The 21,865-nt window shown below is 44.7% G+C and overlaps 1 protein-coding gene across 1 annotated transcript in view; it reads left to right on the top strand.

The window, feature by feature from the left end:
- The window catches only part of LOC148502683 (multidrug and toxin extrusion protein 2-like), a 133,333-nt gene that overhangs the window by 59,763 nt on the left and 51,705 nt on the right, over positions 1 to 21,865 (top strand). Inside the window, exons 10-12 of the mRNA XM_088449504.1 lie at positions 979 to 1,046; positions 7,006 to 7,114; positions 15,012 to 15,087. Coding sequence (XP_088305630.1) covers positions 979 to 1,046; positions 7,006 to 7,114; positions 15,012 to 15,087 — 253 coding nt within the window. The remainder of the gene's footprint in view (positions 1 to 978; positions 1,047 to 7,005; positions 7,115 to 15,011; positions 15,088 to 21,865) is intronic.

Here is a 21,865-nt window from a genome sequence, read left to right as displayed (position 1 = left end):
GCGATTTGAAGGCCAAAATCAACTGAAAATGGTCTCATAAGTTGCCAAAAATTCAAAGTCTATTACATTCTGACTTCCGTATGATTGGTTAAGATTGGTGTGATTGTGACAACAAATTCACCAGAAAATACTCTTCCACAGTGAAATAGTATTACAGTACAGTGACAGCCTTGTACTATATTGGAATCATTGGCGTCACTAGGGGGTTGTGGGCCACATCGGGTGACACCATCTGAGGAGGTGACACCCAAATAGCAAAGCTGCTCTGCTGTTTGCGTGTCACCAAGGGGGTGTCATCCCCTCGGATGGTGTCACCGAACAGTGGTGATGGATGACGAGTGCATGCCCCCCTGTGGCCGGAGGAGCTGGGGTCTTCCCATCAGCTCCCTGGGCGCTGGGTAAGCCCCCAGTGTGAAGACAACGGGGGAGAGACATGCAGTCACGAGCCCAAAGTGGTCTGACTCAGGGGACTTGGCCTCACTGACACGAGGCCATGCCCCATGCATGCGCACTGGTGTCAGTAGGTGCAGCACCAGGTGTCACCACCCGATATGACGTCACTGATTGGAATCGATACTATGTCATACTGGGTAATAATTTGTAATGCAAAATATTGTGCTACAGATGTACCCAGTTACATTGTTGCTGATCGTGCCACAAACGTGCGCACACATCGTGCCATGAGATTCCCCGCACCTGCATACACTACGGTACGCTATGGCACACACTGTAATCACACCATGCACTCCTATGGAGGCGCGGGTGCAAACGCAGTGCGCGTGTCCGCTTGTGGGCACACGTCTCGCACCATATGTGGCACGATTTGCCGCTCCAGAGGCAAGGATGTAGCTGGACATATCTGTATGTGTAGAGGGCATGTACTAATTAGCAGGTTACCCCACACTTGCAGTTTACAAACAACTGCTATATTTTTTTGTGTTCATGTTACTTTCCTAATGATTACTGTCTCATTCACAGGACTTATAAGCGTGGTTGAGCTTGGCGCCCAGTCTGTCATATATCAATTGGCGACTATAGCATACATGGTAAGGAAATTGCAGTGTATTGACAACTAGTAATATTAAAAAGGCCCGACAGCCCGACAGCCGGCTTCCCGACTGCTTTATCCTGGCGAGCGTTAAATGACAGGCGTCTAAATCTAGACGCCTGTCATTTTTCCGACACCGAGAGACCACCGCCCGGCATCCCGATCGAAGGGATGGCGGGCACTGCGAGCGGACTGCCGCTGGGGGGTGGGTTAGGTTTAGGGCTCCCGGGGGGGACTTAGGGTTAGGCACCCCCCGGGAGGGTTAGGGTTAGGCTAGGGGGAGGGAGGGTTAGGCACCCCTGGGGGGACTTAGGGTTAGGCACCCCCGGGAGGGTTAGGGTTAGGCACCCCCAGGGGGAGGTTAGGGTTAGACACCACCCCGGGGGACTTCGGTTTAGGCAGCGGGGAAGGGGGGGGTTAAGGTTAGGCACAGGGGGGAGGTTAGGGTTAGGCACCACCTAAGGAGGGTTAGGGGGGTTAGGTTAGTAAGTACTCACCTACGGATGATCGGGATTTCCAGCGCTGTCGGGCTGCCACTGCCGGGATCTCTTCATTTGTCTGCCTGCCGCTGCCGGGATTCAAACTCCCGGCCATGCGGCCGGCGGGATTTCATACCGCTTCCACTTTAAAAACAAAATAAATATTTATGTCGAACATAATACCTCAGAAAATGTGTAATATTTTTATAAAAATATATAGTGTAGTTGAATATTAAATATTGCTTTGAGCAGTGTGAAGATAAGTGGAATAATGAAGGAACTTTTCAATCAGCAGAACATACAGTCCCTAAAAACATGATTCTGAGTTGGGAGCAAAGCAAAAAAACTTTACACCATGGCAAACCCATACTGCACTGCAGCTGGGCCAGATTTATAGTGTGCAGAGAGATTTAGGGGTATATTTACTAAAGGGCGGGTTTTTAGAAGTGGATTTGTTGCCCATAGCAACCAATCAGATTCTAACTATTGTCTTCTAGAAGGTGTTAGATAAATAAGTAGAATATGATTGGTTGCTACTTGCTATGGGCAACATCTCCACTTTTAAAAACCTGCACTTTAGAAAATATTTGGTGGTGTGTGTCCAAGCTTAAATCTAAATTGCAGTGTAATAATAAGGCTGTCCAGTATTTGTGGGCTACATGCAAAAGAAGCCAGTGTTGGGGATGGGATGCCGACGCTCAGGATCCCGGCGGTCAGAATGCTGACAGGGTTAGGATACCGACACCTGTGGGTCAGTATCCTAACCCTCGACCTAACTCTCCCTCTCCTAAATCTAACCTCCCCCTAGTGCTTAAACCTAACTCCATCTCGCACCCTCAACATAACCATCCCCCTTTAGTGCCTAACCCTAACCCTCCCCCTAACCCCAGTACTTACCGTCGGGATATTGGCACCGGGATTCTGACAGGTGTCGGGATACCAGCGCCGTCATTCTAAGCATCGGCATCTCGACTGACAGTATTGTGACTAAAGATTTGCGCCGACCCCCGTGTTTTGGTTTTGGATGTGGATCTCCCCTGTTTTTGGATCTGGAATGGTTTTGCCAAAACCTCACCTCCGTGTTTTGTTTTCGTGTTTTGGATCTGAATTTTTTCTTAAAAAAACAGCTACAATCACATAAAATGGGCCTTTTTTGTTCCTACAGTATTAATAACCTCAATAACATTTATTTCCACTCGTTTCTAGTCAATTTTGACCACCTCACAGCTCACAATATTGATTTGTTCATCTTGTTTAGGCCCAAAATTTGCACCAAGATAGCTGGCTGACTAAGCCAACTTCAAACATGGCACATCAGGAAACACTTTTATTATTCAAGAGAGGTCTGAGGGAGTTTGAGTATCTATGTAGTTGAAGGTAGGGCAGGGACAGGAAGGGTTGATTAGTAGTAAATTTAATTTCGTTTTTTGATTCAAAAGAAAATTTATGAGGGAGAAGGGGAGGGGAGGAGGCATTTACAAAATAAAGTGATACAGTACATTTACATCAGTCTTTGCCACAGAAGAATCCTTGAGCATGGCTGCTGCTGCTGGGAGTTGATTTTCTCATCCCAGAAGGGGACCAGGAAGAGTGCTTTCCAAAAATAAATAAACAGTTGACTTAAATAATCCTTTGCAAACCTTCTGTTCTGTAAAGGAATTTCTCAACCTGTACAAGGACATTTAAAAATACAGAGTTAGTTAGTGGCCTTCAAATTGCCATTGTTCCCACTGTCCACTTCTTAGATATGTGAATATGATGTTAGAATGTAGAAGGCCAAAAATTGGGTGGACCACATATGGTTGATTGATCAACCATGGCGACTGGACTAGTGTTATAAGGAAGAGGAGGCTGCAAACTGGGTGTCATGTTATGAGTTGGCCATATGGGGTATGTTGCGGTTAAGGGGTCAGGCTGGTTATCATTATCAGTGGACACATTATTATTATTATTATTATTATTATTATTATTATTGTTGTTGTTTTGGGTTGCCATCTCCTGAAGGGTGTTTACCAACAGACAGAGACTACCTATCAGCTGAGGCATAGACACTTCCTGAGGAACAGAGCTCTGTTCTCTGGAGGGAAGCCAAATAGGTGGGAGTCCCTGTTCCAACATCTGAAGCTTTTATCTCTCCACATCATCTATTATAGATGAATAAAAAATGTCATCGGAGACATCTAGCTCCTCTTTCTGTACCCTGCTCACCCTTTTTGGACAGGTAGTCCAGGATGGATGGCTAGGAAGAAGAAGGCCTAGCAACAGATGGGGATGGTCATTATCAAGACCTGGTCCCCCCAGTGGGTGTAGTCTCGGGGGTATTGGTTGGCATGCAGGCAGCGGAATAACAAATGCCTCCATGTTGTCTGTGCTTACTATTCCGTATTTCAGTTTGCGATTCAGGTAGGAATAAAGTCGGCTACAGAACACAGTGACAGAATCACTGAATGTCTTCGTGCATTCAGGCCAAATGCGATCCATGAATTCTCAGACAGATTCCAGACAGATGAATCCTTTGCTTCTAATAATGTTTGGTAATTCCTGGCAAAGGTGGGTGTTAAAGCCAGACACTTTGAAGGCTGTAACTTTGAACTGCTTTTATAGAAAACATGTGAATGAAACCTTTCCACACTGCAGAACATGATGGAGAACTCCCTTGAAGTTCAGCACCTACAGCATCTTTTTTCATGTTCTCTGAGGCCTCTCCTGACTGTGAAGAAAGATTCTCCACACTGTAGTCTTCCATTGTGACTTTTTAATGTTGATTTTAATGTTGTCCACTGGCTGAGGTCCATCTCTTCTGAGGGTTGGGTTTTCCCCATGCAAATGAGACAATTCACATCCAGAAGGTGACCCTTATGTTTAGCAATGGCGTCGGTCTCCCTTTTGGCAGATTTTGCACAATGTTGGTCTTGGGGGCACCATGATGAATCAGACAGATCCTCCAGGGTAAACATCTGATCTGGTGTTGTATCTATTTCTATTAAACCTTTCTGTGTGAGTTTAGTCATCTGTGTGATAGAGCTCTTTTTCTGCTTTCTAAATGATCTCCAGACACAACGTAAAACTTAAACCTTAATATGAAATGTTGCATTTAATGCTCTGTTCCGCTTGTTCTAATAACACACTATAACACACTAAACTTATAATCTTTGCTTTTGTTTACGTTTTTGAATAGAACAGTTTTAGAATTTAGGACGTCTAGTTTATATAGGTTTGTAAATAAATATAGGCTTTAGTTTTTTAGAGCATATAACTTTATAAGCTGTTAGGATAACATTTCTGCTATGTTTAAGATAAAAAAAAAAAACTTTGTGTAATTCAATAACTTAAATAAAAAAGTTTTCATTGCAATATTCATGCAGCCTCTTGACAGACAGCAGCACAGCACCCGTGCGCAGCTACGCTGATGACAGGTGTGGCTAACATACACACAATAAAAATTGTTAATTTATTATTTTGGGCAACAGCCCCACGACAGAGAGGAGCACAGCACCCCTGGGCACCTACGCCGATGACAGTGACAGCCAGGTGTGGCTGACAAGCACACAAAAAAATTTTACAAAAAAAAGACAATTGATTTTTATTTTTTTTAAGCGCCAGAACTTGAGCCCAGAGCACCGATTGATCATGACTGGAGTCGGGCAGCACTAGGTTGCAACTTGTGTTGCTGGCTGGATCTTGTGTGGTTAAGCCTAAAGCTGCATACACACACAACGATTTAGTTAATGAACGATTTTAGTAAACGATTTTCTACCTTGAAAAAGTGAACTAAAATCGTTTACTAAAGTTGTTCATTTACTATGTTCATTTAAATGTAATGAACGATTTTTATGAACTACAAACGATTTTTGCATATTAACTTAATGAAAATCGTTGCATTGACAAGTCTGACTGAACTACAAACGTGAACGCGCGTGAACAAAAATCGTTCATCGTTTGACTCAGAAAGTGAACGATTTTTTCAAATGATTATCGTTAAATGATATCGTTTAACGATAATCATTAAAAAAATTGTTGTGTGTATATGCACCTTAACACGCATGCGCACACACAGATAGTAAAAGATCAAAAAAAAGACAATTGATTTTTATTTTTTTTAAGCTCCAGAACTTGAGCCCAGAGCACCGATTGATCAAGACTGGACTCGGGCAGCACTAGGTTGCAACTTGCGTTGCTGGCTGGATCTTGTGCGTTTAAGCCTAAAACGCACGCACACACAGAAAAGTATTACACACAAACACACTTTTATTGTTTTTTTTACTTTTTTTTTTTTTGAGTCCAGAACTTGGGCCCAGATGGATGCAGCAGAGTTCAGATGTATTCTGCACCAGCACAGATGGACACAGCAGACAGCACAGCCCAGAATGGATCAGCAGCACCAGCCCAGGACACAGCAGACAGCAAAGCACCACCAGCCCATGACACAGCAGACAGCAGTAGCCCAGAATGGATCAGCACCGCAGAAGCCCAGGACACAGCAGACAGCACTAGCCCAGAATGGATCAGCAGCGCACAAGCCCAGGGCACAGCAGACAGCACAACACCAAACAACACCAGCAACTCTCCCAGCCCTACACTACCCACCCTCCCTGTTCAGTCTCCACAGCCGGAGTGAAATGGCGTCAGCCGCGTGGTCCCTATATACTACATTGGTCATATAGACGTAAGCTCGCGAACCGCAAGATTCCCGCTCTATGGTTTTAACTCTGTTTTGAGATCCGAGTCAGGCGGGAAACCCCAAGCCTCAAGCCTGCTTCGATCCGACTCGGATCTTCTAAATTGGGGTGGGTTCGGATCTCTGAAATCCGGACTCGCTCATCTCTAATTGTGACCGCATCTGTTTACCCTGCACCCCTTGCATTGTAACTTGATTTGTTCCAGATACAAGGTTACTTGTTTTTTTTACTTTGCTCAGAATCAGTCCCCTAAATTAGGGATGGCCATCGGTGGGTTAATCATCGATGATCACCATTGATGTACTATGGGTAGTTGACCTTAATAGTATGAAACCATCTGCTAGCAGCCATTGATGGTTTCATCCACCAATTGTCATCCCTGCGGGTCAATCAGGGAGCGGGGGCGGGGCTTCTCATGTCATGTCGGGGGGCAGAATTATGCTCCGGCATATGAGAAAAAAAATAATAAAAACATTGCATTGCTCTGTGCCATTGATGTTTGAGAACCATTGGATTGTTTTTATTCTCCGAATTATATAACGCAATATTTATTCAAAGTACTAATTTAGGAATTAATAAATGTACATAATTGTAGTCATGTGGGTTCAATTTAAAAAAATACACATAGCTTGAGGATTTCTATGCGAAATCCCACAAAGTGAAATACTGTAATGTATACTTTTGGTTGCCCTTTTATGCTCAATTCCCAAGGACCATTCATTTCCACTTTGAAAGTATTTCATATTATAAAATGTCAAAAATTACTTTGTATTATAGTGCACATTTATTTTTTTTATAGATCCCTTATGGAATAAGTATGGCTACCAGTGTCAGAGTGGGAAATGCACTTGGTGCAGGAAACCTTGAACAAGCGAAGAGGTCCATGACTACTGCTTTCCTTATCACAGGTGTGATGTGTGTTATCTATATAGTTAAACTAGGCCTAAAGTACTGGCGGGTAGCCCAAGCAGTGCTGTAGAAGGTGAGTATGACACCCATGATGAAAATTCTAAAAAACATTCTAGATAAACTGGAATGGAAGTCAAAGCTTAAAATGCAGGAGAATGTGGCGTTTAAATGAAAACAAAGCCCCTCCATGGCAGCAGCAACAAGCGCCCTTTGCGGGTGGACCCCTGAGTGTATTGTTAAGATTGCTGTATTCTACTGTAACCTATGGCTCTTCGCCAATTTTGGAATTACAAGTTCCAGCTTGCCCTCTGGCAGGACATGCTGTGCTCTTTAGTTCAGCAATAGTAAATAATCAGACTTATGACCACCTACCTTGCAGTTTGTATTCTGGCAGGCCTGCTTCTCCTATAACTTCTCCGTAAAAGCGCAGGGGAGCAAAGTCCATCCATGTGGAAAGCTTGCATAGCTGTATAGAAGTAACTATGTTATGTGATTGCAAGATATCTTAAGCTCTCTCAGTATACTAAAAAATACCCCTGCCACAAGAACTAATGTGCAGTTAATTGTTATGGCAACATCATTTTGATGCTGCCTAAACTAATGCTATCAAGATGACCAAGGAGTTTGATGCATGTTAATGATACTGTCTTAGAACCTCTATACACTCCTTCCTATACCTTCTAATATCCTGCCTATACCTTCTAAGGATGACGCTAATATGCGTACGCAGTCATACAGTAAATAAAGACTTCAGACCTGGAATCTGTGGTTCCAAAGCACAAGTATTATTCAGGTAAAAGTACAGTCAGTTACACGCTATTGATCCAGACAAAATTTGGCGCAAAGGAATTATACAGACCCAAGTACAGTATACATACGCAGCGCTTCCAGACCAGATGTTAGGCAACAAGAAACCCCTTTGTCAATCAGCATTCAGCAGGAAGACTAAAAGCCCAGTGTTGGAGCACACATATTTATACCCCCCAGGAATAGACAAAACAATAGAGACGTTTGTTGCTGATGCCATTGGTTCCCAAGGGGGATACATCTGTTACAGAGCGTTTAACATTTTGATTCAAATAGACCCAACTCAGCCTCTAACAACTGGGGGTCTCTGGGTTCCCGCCTCATGCAACATCCTAACAGTTGTTCATATTATATACATTTTGTTGCTTGAAGCCTCTGCGGTCCATAAGTTGAGAATGCATGATGCGATCTCCCCACCGATGATATCGGAATACTGTGGAAAGAGTACGCATCAGTACAAAACCAAACACGGCTTACTTATCATGTATAAAACCTTAGTTACCAAATAATCTTTATTTCACAGCATTTATACTAAATGAACAAACTTAAATCTTATACCTTTAAAGCTTATGGAACCTTGCATGTGTATATGTAATGTGTGAGTATACGGGGTTTGATATAAGGACGCTAGTTAACTTGGGACAGATGCATGCGCATTTAGCTAATAAACAGCGTTTTCATATAGGATCTTATGCATTCGCTAATATGCGACTAGTTAACAGCGCAATTGTGTGTATTCATTTGTATATGAGAAATGGTGAAAGATGCAATCGCATGGTGCTATTAGTAATATCGCCATATGTACTTAATTGTGAGTTTATCTAAAATGGCGCTTGGGCGGCCATTCGCAAAATGGCGTCTTGCGATCTCATTTCCAAGATGGTGTCTTGTGGGAAGTCGCAAGATGGCATCGCTGCGATTCAATTTTAAACTGATCTTGTCTCAGCCAATAATCCAGCTTCGACAATGTATTTCTGGTATAAGCAAGTGATCCAGTTCAAAGAGTTAGTATTCTATGTTCATACTCCACAGGAACTCACCAATGCCTGCAAGGCGCAGGCTATTACATTTCCCTCATATATCTTTGAACTGGGGAGCTCATTCAGACCCTCCCGCTAGATGTGTTCGCTCGCACCCTGCATATGCAAATCCAGCGCACGCCCAGCAAGGCAGGCGATCGCAAGGCATTAGTATGCCCACTATGTCTTGGCGTGCGATAACCTAGTGTATGCAGACGCCCATACACCATTCATAAGATGCCCACTTGTGCACGTCATCTCCTTGAAGTGCATGAAAACATTGGTACATCGACCACCATCGGATGCGATCGCAGCGCTTGAGGTTGACTATACCCTGCCGCAAGCACTGCGATCACTTCAGTGTGAAATCCCACCAAGTGACGTGTTCTATGACGCTACCTTTTAATTATGCACGCCTCTGAAACGATGCTGCGACAGACAGGCACGCCTGCGTTCGCACCTCCACTCCCACGTATCTAGTGGTCTGCCCCTGTCACCACCCTCAAATGGCCTCTCCTGTCACTCACTCTTCTGGGCTGTCTATGCGCAACGAGCGAACGCATTCTGATCTTTCGCAGTGGTTTGCACACGCGCATTGTGATGCATGCGCAGATCGCAACTATCGGTCAGCTACGAACATTAGCATCCTAGCGAGAGGGTCTGAATGAGCTACTAGATTTCTTTCTTTTAACAAAAAGTATCTAGTTAGCACTAGTGATATTTGCTGGAAGTGGTGAGGGCTAACTAAACTCTTTGCAAAGGCAATCTTTGGCATTCCATCTCCATATGATAGTCTCTATTATCTATCTTAAAAAAATAAATAATATAAAATTAAAAATATATAAAAAGTATTTAAAAACCTATATATATATATATATATATATATATTAAAACATTCTTTATTCAAGGACTATAGCAAGCTTGCAACATCCATTGTGCCGGGAGAGGGTGTGGGGTTGCCCAGCAGCTCCCGGAGCGCTGCGATTGCCCCCAGCATGATGTAAACAGGGGCGTGACTCGTGGCCATGCCTCAAAACATTAAAAACATGGGGGTATGGCTTTGTGGGAAGTATTCAGGCTGCCACATTTGGTGTCATAAGACCAAGTGACACCGCTGCCCCTAGTCTCAAGGTATGTTGCAGTTGCTGGACTCCGGCTCCCAGTCTGTGTCCTACAGTCAGTAGCAGGCAGGCGCCAGACCCCCTAGGATCACTGAGCCTGTACTAGCTTGTTTGTAATCTGGCTCTGCTTCTAACTGTCATTTTCAAACACATCATGCCGCTATACTGTAACTCTTCCTGCTTCATCTCTTTACCAAGGCAAAGCAGGAAGCAGTACCGATGAGATGTAAGAATATCTTGTGTGCCAGAGTGGGGAAGTGAAAACTCCCCCCTCCGGCGATCCCTGCCAGAGCCCATGGCGCATCACCCTTAACTCCCGGCCGCCTCCCCTGGGCAAACGCAAGATCTCGCAAGCATTAGCTCACGTGCAGCACCGCAGACAGAGACAGTGCTGTCCCTGTTGTGGTGATAAGGCAACGACTGCTGCAGCTGTCAGAACGGTCAGTGCCACTAACTGTCCATAGTTTGCCTAGCATATCAGTGCGCTATCTTGATAGCTACGCCGATAGTAACTTATCACCCAACCCACATTAATACATGGGTGAGAAGCAGTATCAGCGCACATTACATGCACTGATACCACTAAACCCCCATATCTCTGGTTGATACATCTCCCCCACAGCCTGTAAAATAACAGCAGCTGGTTGGTTGGTTGGTACTTAATCTCTCTCCACTTTATCAATCTCCAAGTTTTGATAAATCTCCCCAGTAGTGTGATAAGATCAAACTAGAAATAGGGTAATATTTATAGCACATGAAGTTTAGATATTTAGAGCCTAAGGCCCTCATTCAGAGCCGTACGCTCTGAGCAGAGCGCACGCTCTGAATGAGGGCCGGGCTCCATGAAAATGGAGCGTCCTCCTGGACGCTCGTATAGCTGTGGGTCACCACCCACAGGCTATACGGGCGTGCATTTTGAAGGCCGCGATGGTCGTGACCATCGAAATTGCGAGCCGGAGCCTGCGGTTGAGGTTTTCAACCGCAAGCTCCGGAGTGATTTTGGCTCTATCAGAGCCAAAATCACTCCCACTGACATCACTAGTGATGTCAGTGGGCCGGCTTTTGACGGGAGGCGTTCCCGTGGGAACGCCCCCGGAACGCCTACCAAAGGGGGCGTGCTGTCAATCAACATTGACAGCACGCCCCCTTTGATCGGACACAACGAGCGAAGGACTTTCCTTCGCTCGTCGCGTCTGGCGCATGCGCACGACGGAGCTCCCTCCGTCGTGCGCATGCTCAGTCCATAACATCGACCCACTTGCGAGCGGACAGCCGCTCGCGAGTGGGTCTGAATCAGGCCCTAAGTCACATGCAATCCGCACACAATGCCGATGTTCACATAGTTGATTGATTATTTTCAACTGTGCATGCATAAAAATGTCAGAAAACCCCTACGACGCACGCGTTACACAGTGTATGCGCAAAGATGGTTTTGTGGTCGATTCAGATGGTATCAGAAAGGTGATTGGCTTTCCTGGGCGGTGACTGGGAGGTGGCTAGTAGTGCATGCAAAAATGGTCCACTCAGTGGGCGTGTTATGGGACTGTCGTGGGCATATCAATGCAAGTGGCTGCGCTCAAAGACACACGTAGGAGGCCATAGTCAAACAGAGAAACTGCACCTGCTATTGTGCTGGTGACATTTTCGATGGTGCGACCGATGGTGACCTATAAGGACGCACTAATCAGTATTACAGCATGCACTAATGCAAAACAGTGGGTGTCTCCATCCTTGCATATTCTACCGCACAGATGTACACATAGGAAGGAGTTTGTAAGCCATTTGCATAAACTCGAAGACGAGTGACTGCAATACACTCTGAGGTGTGCGATTTTGTGTGCCAGCCCCTTAATTTGCAATGAAGATACATTATGCAAACAGTAAACTAGTGGCATTTTAAAAAGTGAGAGGGCCCATTTGTAAGTTTTTGCTTGAGCACCTTCCCCCGGTAAAAATGGCACTGGTTTTATGAGCAGAAGATAGCAGTGTACTCTATGCATACTCCGTATTTCCGCTTAATTGTTCAGAAATATGATATCAGTGCAATAGTTATGAATAAATGGCGGGTAAAATTGTGCCAGCCTTGTCCCAATTGGACCATGTTCCAGGGTGCAGGTTGTGCGGAGCGAGCCTCCTTTGACCTGGGGGCCCATCTGCACCACACATCTTGCATCCATTATAGTCATGCCCCTGAGTAATCCCAAAAACATCCCATTTGTGGGATCTTCATTCACAAAATGGTATATGCACTACTAGGAAACCCAGACTTGGTTGTTACATTTAATGCAAAGCAACAATGAATTGAACAGCAGCAGGGTATACCTAGTTAAATAAGTAATTTTAGGGTAAAATGTGATCCAGAAACTAACAATTGATATGACAACCTCTTCAGTTAGGTATGTGCTGCCGTCCAATCTCCAAGTAATATTGCTATAAGTTCTGTAAAACAGTGAGGGGTTTCTTACCGCTGATTGCTTTTAACATTAGGGGGGAGATTTACTAACAATCGTGCTGGGCTGCAATCACAAATCGGAGCTTCTCGCTGGAACGTTTCTCGCAGCAAATCTAAAACTTACTAAGAATCATGTTGGGCTGACAATTGTCATTCCATGGAGATAATGTTTGTGTTGTGGCATGTGTGAGTTCATTCATATTGTCCCTAAATCATACATGAATTCCCAAATCCCTGCAGCATGTCGAGCAGAAGCATACACAGATCAGTGAGATCCGAGTATGCTTCTGCTTTTAAAAAATCCATTAAAGTGTTAAATTAAATATAAAATTGATGTGGGGTCCCACCTCCGAAGCATAACCAGCTTCGGGCTCTTTGAACTGGCGCTGGTTCAAAAAATACAAGAATAAAAACCTAGGGCTCTCCGGGAATCCCTGGGGAGGTAATATGTAGTGTGAGTGAGTGAGTGCATATGTAATAAAATAAACTACCTATAGTATATATGTCATTATTATGTTGTTATTGTGATTATTTTAATATATCTTTTACAGAGGGATTAGAGGTACCAGCGGGCCCTTAACTCCCCGCATGTTGGTACTTCTCCAAGTACCAGCATACAGGGCAAGCTTGCTGGGTCCTGTAGTCCCCATGTAAAAGACAATATTAGTTGTTATCTATTATTTGACACTATCAACCCCGCATCCACTGGCCAGGGATGTGGGAGATAGCCCTGGGCTTCAGCCCTGGTCTGAGGTACTCTGGAGCAGGGGGATCTCTTTATTGGGGGGACCCTACCTCCCCAAGGATTTCTGGCCTGAGCTGACTAGTGTGGGGTGATGAATGCTTTGGCCATTAAGTGTTTCTCCCAGCTGTGGCATTACACTCCCACTCAGGGGCGTCTTTAGAGAGGAGGGGGCCCATGTGCATCCCCCGTCACTGACCCCCTCCTCTCACTCCAAGTGAAGCGGTTGGCCAGCCATCGCAGAATCAATAGACTCTGGGCACTAGAGTGTGCCCGAAGTCTATTGCGCATGCGCAGATCGCCGGGGAAATGGTGTGGTGCCATTTTCCCGGCGACTTCCTCACAGCGCATGTGCAAAAAGCCAGAAAAGTGGCAGCGGCAGCCATTTTCCCGTGTTTGAGCAGCGCTGGAAGACCTGACGCGGGACCTCGGAAAGGTAAATTTTACACAATATGGGCGCAGGGTATGCAGTGCGGATGCCCCTTGGACCCGGGGGCCCGTGTGCACCGCACAACCTGCACCCATTATATATACGCCCCTGCTCCCACTAGTAAGAGCCTGGTGCTGGTTGATGGAAATACAAGGGAACCCTACACATTTTTTCCCCTTATTTCCTCAACCAGGATCGGCTCAGAGCCCAGTGCTGGTTCATTGAAATACGGGGGACCCCATGCCGTTTTCCCCCCATATATCCTCTACCAGGACCGACTCACAAAGCTCGATGCGAGTGGTGCTTTTAGGGTGACCCCACGTCAGTTTTTTTTCTAAATTAACACTTTAAATACACTTTTCACACAAAGCCTGCACGGATCTCACTGATTCAAGCAAGATTCACATGAATACAACTTTTTTTTGGCCTCTATTCATTTTGTGCATTGATAGTGATTTGAGGACCTAATTCAGACCAGCTCACTAGGATGCGCTCGCTCGTAGTTAGCCGATTGTCGCACGTGTATGCATCGCACTGCACGTGCGCGAACCAGTGTGAGAGATCGGGATATGTTCACTCGCTGCACATAGACAGCCCAGCAGAGTGAGTAACAGGAGAAGCTGTTTGTGTGTGGTAACTGGGCTGGCCATTAAAAACGGGGGAGTGCCTGAGCATCTCAATGCCGTTTCAGAGGCGTGCATAATTAAGAGACAGCGTCATTGTACATGTCACCTGGCTGGATTTCACACTGAAGCGACTGCAGTGCTTGCGGTAGTGTATAGTCAACCACAAGCGCTGCGTTCACTTCCAATGGTAACCGATGTACCGACAGTTGCATACATTTCCTGGAGATGACGTCCGCAAGTGGGCGTCTTAAGACAGGCTGGTGGATGTCTACATACACAAAGCGATCGCACTCCAAGACGTAGTGGGCGTGCTTATGGCTTGCCGTGCGATCGCCTGCCTTGCTGGGTGTGTGTCGGATTTGCATACGCTGGGTGCGAGCGGGTCTGAATCGAGTCCTGAGTGCGAGTTTGCAAACACGAATCTTAGTTAATTTGTGATTTGCAGTGATGTCAATTTTATTCCAAAAATGTTTGGTCCGATGGTGAGATGCAGTGATTTGGTTTGCGTATTAGGGTTTAACATGCAATATCTATGCAAATTGTTACTTGTTAAATCTCCAACTTGCTAAGTCGGGGCTTTATCACTGAAAAACAGCAAATCTGCTAACCGCGGCCCTCAGTAAATCTCCCCCTAAGTGTACTTTAATATATGATAATCTACATGTACTTAATATGGCAATGCATTTGTGTGTCCTCCAGCTATTTTCATCATTCTGGACACAATCCTGCTTGCTGCCTTGAAGAATGTATTTTCATACATATTTACTAGCGATGGGTATGTGTAACAATTCATCACTGTGAAAACTTTGTGTGGTTGCATTGTTTATTGCTGTCTGTAATGGTTTAGCAGAAATAATTATTTGACTGCAAAACAGAGCATCTGCAGTTTTGATTTAAATGGTAACTCCACCCTATTAGAATTTTTTTTAAATATAAATATATATAAATATATATATATATATGTGTAAAGTAAGAATGCTTTGAAAAATAGAAGTGTTAATAGTTTATTTTTATCAATTAACAAAATGCAAAGTGAATGAACAGAAGAGAAGATTAAATCAAATCAATATTTGGTGTGACCACCCTTTGGGGCCTATTCATCATGACATAATTATCACTAGTGTTCATTATGTTTTAAACTTGCTGCGAGTTTAAAAAATGTTTTGGAGGCATTCATCATGCCTCCTTAACAAAAGTATAACTTCCGAAAAGTTGCTCTTTTTGCGGAGTCAGCTTTTTGGAAAAGTGATACTTTTCCCCATGTAGCTGAGGTATCCATAAGGATTACCTCACTGCGGAATGTCTCACCCCCCTCCCTATTCCCCCACTGTGTCACACCTCCTGCTCCCACATCCCTCCGGTGTCCCATCAGGCCACAACGCACCCCCCCGCCCCTCCTCGGCTGGTGTCCAATCTTAATAGATCCCTCTGCTGTGGCTGGCATGTAAATCTCCAAAGGCTGCCATGTAGACAGCAGCCTGTGAAGATAATCGGGGGCTGAACGCCATCTCAGGATGGCGTTCAGTAACACCATCAAGTTCTGAAAAAAAATGCTTTTGTGGAATTTGATGAATAGCCCTGACACTTAATTTTTACTGCTATTGTAAAAAAATAAGTGCTGATGAACAGCCCCCTTGCTTTCAAAACAACATCAATTCTTCTAGGTACACTTGCACAAAGTCAGGGATTTTGTAGGATTATAGTCGGGTGTATGATTAACCAATCATACCAAACAGGTAAAACTGATCATCATTTTCATATATAGCTTGAAACACAGTCATTAACTGAAACAGAAACAGCTGTGTAGGAGACTTAAAACTAGTGGTGTGCACCGGCCACTTTTCGTGTTTTGGTTTTGGATCTGGATCTTTCTTCGTGTTTTGGATCTGGATTGGTTTTGCCAAAACCACCCTTCCGTGTTTTGGGTTCTGGGTTTTGTGTTTTGGATCTGTATTTTTAAAAAAAAAAAAGCATAAACAGCTAAAATCACAGAATTTGTGTGTTTTTCTGCTCCTATGCAATTATTAACCTCAATAACCTTAATTTCCACTCATTTCCAGTCTATTCTGAACACCTCACACCTCACAATAGTGTTTTTATATCCAAAAGGTTGCACCGAGGTAGCTGGATGACTATGCTAAGAGATACGAGTGGGCGGCACAAACACGTGGTTCATCTAGGAGTGACACTGCAGTGGCAGACAGGATGGCAGTTTGAAACACTACGCCCCAAACAGTACATAATTCAAAGAAAAAAAAGAGGTGCAAGATGGAATTGTCCTTGGGCCCTCCCACCCACCCTTATGTTGTATAAACAGGACATGCACACTTTAACAAACCAAACATTTCAGCGCCAGGGTCTGCCACACGACTGTGGCTGAAATGATTGGTTCGTTTGGGCCCCCATAAAACAAGCTAGCAATTAATCTGTCCCTGCACAAACTGGCTCTACGGAGGCAAGATGTCATCCTCATCCTCCTCATCCACCGATTCCTCACCCTCTTCAGTGTTGTGTGCATCCTCATCCTCACAGAGTATTAATTCGTCCCTGCTGGAATCCACAACCACAGGTCCCTCTGTACGTTCAGGAGGCTGGTCTCCCTGGAAGAGTTGATAATTCATTTTATGAACATCATCTTCTCCACATTTTGTGGAAGCAACCTCCTACGCCTTTCGCTGGCAAGGTTCCCGGCTGCACTAAACACTCTTTCGGAGTACACACTGGAGGGGGGGCAACTCAGGTAAAATAGAGCCAGTTTGTACAGGGACCTCCAAATTGCTTCTTTTTCCTGGCAGTACAGGTACGGACTGTCTGACATGCCTACTTGGATGCTGTCACCGATGTAATCCTTTAACAGACAGACGCACGCTTGTCGCTGCTGCTTTAAGGATGCAGGTGCGGCTACAGCCCACACATTTCACAAAGACAGAAAAAAAAGAAGAATATTTTTATTGTTTGTGGAGCGCACTTTGAGGGTTACACCACCCTTTAACAGACAGACGCACGCTTGTCGCTGCTGCTTTGAGGATGCAGGTGGAATCTAGACGGGATTTGGAACCGGGGACACACTACCTCCATCAATTGTCTAAATCCCACTGCACTAATGGCGGATACCGGACGCACGTCTAACACCAACATAGCAGTCAAGGCCTCAGTTATACGTTTTGCTTCAGAATGACTGCTGTCGTACTTCATCCTCATCGCTAGGGACTGTTGGAGGGTCAATTGTTTAGTAAAAGTAGTGGTGTTCCTACTTCCTCTCTGGGATGATGAACAACTCCCAGCAGCAGCAACAGCACTAGGAGGAAGTGGTTCTTGATCTTTCCCTATTTTATTTTTATCGGAGAAAGTTTGGTCCTCCATTTATGTTATATTGATATATACGTGCGGCTAAGGCGCACACAAACACAGAAAATATTTTTTTATTTTTGCTGGAGAGTAGTGCACCTTGTGGGTTACACCACCCTTTAAGAAATGAGCCAGCCGGCTCTTTACTTATGGGACACAGGCGCACGCTTGGCGCTGCTCCTTTGTTGATGCACGTGCAGCCACAGTGCACACAACTCACAAACACAGAAAATATTTTTTTATTTGGTTTGGAGTGTACTTTGGGGGTTACAGCACCCTTTACCGGTCAAGCCAGCCGGCCCTTTACTTATGACACAGGCGCACGCTTGGCACTACTTTGTTGATGCACGTGCGGCTACTGTGCACACAATTCACAAACAGAAAAAAAATATTTTTTTTTAGCACTTGGGGGGAGCACCCCTGATAGACAGAGCACCCCCTGGACAACACTACAGCACCCCTTTAGGACTGGGACACTGCACAGGACTTTGGAGTGGACACAGCCCCTATGGACAACTGACTGCACAACAGTCCAGCCAGCCCCTATGGACTTTGAAGTAGTGGACACAGCCCCTATGGACAACAGCAGCACAGCACAACACAGCCAGCCCCTATGGACTTTGAATTAGTGGACACAGCCCCTATGGACAACAGCAGCACAGCGCAGCACAACACTACTGTGCACTACACTACACTACACAGCCCAGCCAGCCCTAACTCCCACCCTCGCTCTTCACTGTCCACAGCCGAGTGAGAAAATAGCGCCGACGCGGGTACCTTATATAGGATCCAAAACCCGCGAGATCCGGAAGGCGGGATAATGACGTTTTGCCTCGATTTCAGATCCGAGTCAGGCGGGAAAAGTCGAGCTTGACTCGGATCGGCCTCGGATCGGGGGGGTTCGGATTTCAGAAATCTGAACCCGCTCACCCCTACTTAAAACTGGGTGAGGAGCAGCCAAACTTTGCTACAAAGGTGAGGTTGTGGAAGACAGTTTCGTGTCACCGGTCATATAACATGGCAAGACTGAGCACAGCAAGAAGACACAGGGTAGTTATAATGCATCAGTAAGGTCTCTCCCAGGCAAAGATTTCAAAGCAGACTGGAGTTTCAAGAGGTGCTGTTCAAGCTCTTTTGAAGAAGCACAAAGAAACGGGAAATGTTGAGGACCATGGTCGGCAAAGGAAACTTAGTGCATTACGCTTACTTCCCTTTTAAATCGGAAGATGTCCAGCAGTGCCACCAGCTCAGAACTTGCAGAAACCAGTGGGACCCATGTACACTCATCTACTGCTCAGAGAAGTTTGGCTAGAAGTGGTCTTCATGGAAGAATTGTGGCTAAAAGCCATACCTTTGACGTGGAAACAAGGCCAAGCGACTCAACTATGCATGAAAACATAAGAACTGGGGTGCAGAAAAATGGCAGCAGGTGCTCTGGACTGATGAGTAAAAATGTTTAATATTTGGCTGTAACAGAAGGCAGTTTGTTCGCCGAAGGGCTGGAGAGCAATACTATAATGTGTGTCTGCAGGCACCAGTGAAGCATGGTGGAGTTCCTTGCAAGTTTCAGCAAATGGAGTTGGGGATTTGGTCAGGATTAATGGTGTCCTCAATGCTGAGAAATACAGGCAGGTACTTATCCGTCATGCAATACCATTGTGGAGGCGTCTGATTGGCTCCAAATTTATTCTGCAGCAGGACAATAACCCCAAATATACAGTCAATGTCATTAAGAACTATCTTCAACGAAAATTAGAACAAGGAGTACTGGATGTGATGATATGGCCCCCACAGAGCCCTGTTCTCAACATCGACTCTGTGTGGGATCACATGAAGAGACAGAAGGATTTCAGCAAGCCTACATCCACAGAAGATCAGTGGTTCGTTCTCCCAGATGTTTGGAACAACCTTCCTGTCAAGTTCCTTCAAAAACTGTGTGCAAGTGTAGCTAGAAGTATTGATGCTGTTTTGAAGGCAAAGGGTGGTCACATTGATTTGATTTAGATTTCTCTTCTGATCATTCACTTTGCATTTTGTTAATTGATAAAAAGAAACTATTTTATTTATATATATGGAAACAAGGTGATCAGGTCAGAGCGCCTTAAAGTGCTAAAAGTGCATCAAATAAATATAAGTGACTGATGTTTACCAGTTAAGAAACAGAAAACTATGGTTTAAAGTGCAAAGTAGAATATAACCAGAAAAATATATGATAAAAAATAGATATTTAATATGAACAAACATAAAAACAGAGATAAAAATACAGTAATAATGACAATGACCAAATAAAAATGGATAGTTGATGAAATAAGTACAATGGAGATTTCGATAAGATATCCATTCATATGCACTTTTATCTTAGTTCAGGTATATAGGAAGATAAAGTCAAGCAGGGTAAAGGCTCCCAACGCGTTTCGTCTCCAGCGGACTTCTTCAAGGGGCACTTTTATCGAAATCTCCATTGTACTTATTTCATCAACTATCCATTTTTTATTTGGTCATTGTGGAAAAAGTGAATCACATTGCTTATGCCTACTGTACCTGTACCCATAATGTTGAGCATATACATAGCATCCCTGGTACTATTATATAATACATAGAGCATCCTATTGACTATTATACAATACATAGAGCATCCCAGTGACTGTCATACAATACAAAGATATTCTTAATGAGTACAGATGCGCTCCAAAGACGTGTATCAGGAGCTGCTTGAGGTAACTACCCTCTTTTCTGAATAAAAACAAACCACACTGCACCAATTGGTGCTGCCCAGTGCTAACTATGTTGTTATATTATGCTGCAGTTTAAACTACCTTAATTAGCGTTCCTATCCCATATAGATAGTATTAGTTATATATTGTACCTGTTAACTATATGCATATCCCCTTTGCGGATTGTGATTTAGTGATCACATTATAATATGTATTGCCAGTAATAAAACACCATATAATGATAAAAATCGTAATTTGATTTATTTATAAATAAAATAAGTACCTTATGATATAAACAGTCTCATCACAAAATTTATTCAGAAAAATCCTATATAGGCCGGCCAACGTTTGTGAATCTCATCCTAAAGCTGCCCACACACATAGTGATTTTACCCAATTTGGCCGATTTCGACGAATCCTGACGACAAATCATGTAAAATATGCCCAAATCGTGAGTGTCCACTCACGATGCCAATGCGCGTCCCCGCTCGTCGTACATTGCATCTTCAGATCTGCCGTGCTGTAGGGCAGATATGCCAAACTGGGACACAATGCACTGGATGCACTATAGACCTTAAGTCAGATTGAACATTTTTTCTTCCAAATCGTGTGTGGGGCTGCTGGGGAGCTGCCGGGGGAGAGTGAAGGGGAAATCGCACACATCGTGGGATCGTGTGCAGATCGCTATGTGTATGGGCACCTTTAAACACCAAGGAACTAACTACCTGATTCACTACCGATCTGCAATTATGCACGCAGTTGGCTGATTGTTGGGTTCTGCACATGCATATGCATTGACTAGTGCTGTCCCATTAATTTCAGTCATTGCTGCCAATGCAACAGCAGCAACATGTGGTCGGGCATTGTCTTGGAGCAAAACCCACTGTTTCTTCAGCAAATGTGGACTTTTCTTCTTCATGGCTCAATGTAAATAGGCTTTCAGGACATTTGCATAATAGTCACCATTAATTGTCTGTCGGAGGGAACCCAGTGCTGTAGGATCATACGGTGTGCATCATAGAACAGCAGAGGCATGACCAGGGGCTGGCTGGCAACTTTTAGCCTGGGGGGCAAATACATGCAGGCGGCCCTGGCAGAGGAGTAGCGTGTAGCCAGGGTGCCTGGAGCACAAGCGTGCTACGGTGCTCCCCCCCCCCCAAGTGTTCCAGGGAGGAGGCGGGTCCATATGGGATTAATGTAAAGTAAAAATAAAGATTAGGGGCAGCCCCCTGTAGTGCCCATATGCAGTGCCCCCCTGTGCCCCAGGAGAGGACCCCCTTATGCAGGCCTCCAGTAGTGCCCCCAGTAGTGATCCCCCTATGTAGTGCCCCTTATATTGCGCCCCCAGTAGTGGTCAACCCCTGTGCAGTGCCCCCAGTAGTAAGCCCCTTATATAGTTCCCCCAGTAGTGGACCCACCTGTGCATTGCCCCTTGTGCCCCCAATAGTAGGCCCCTTATATAGTGCCGTCAGTAGTGGTAACCCTATGCAG

The sequence above is a fragment of the Taudactylus pleione genome, unplaced genomic scaffold (assembly GCF_031769625.1).
Source record: "Taudactylus pleione unplaced genomic scaffold, aTauple2 ptg000487l, whole genome shotgun sequence".
Lineage (NCBI taxonomy): Eukaryota > Metazoa > Chordata > Amphibia > Anura > Myobatrachidae > Taudactylus > Taudactylus pleione.
Note: the sequence above shows the minus strand (reverse complement) of the source record. Positions and strands in the feature narration are given on the sequence as shown.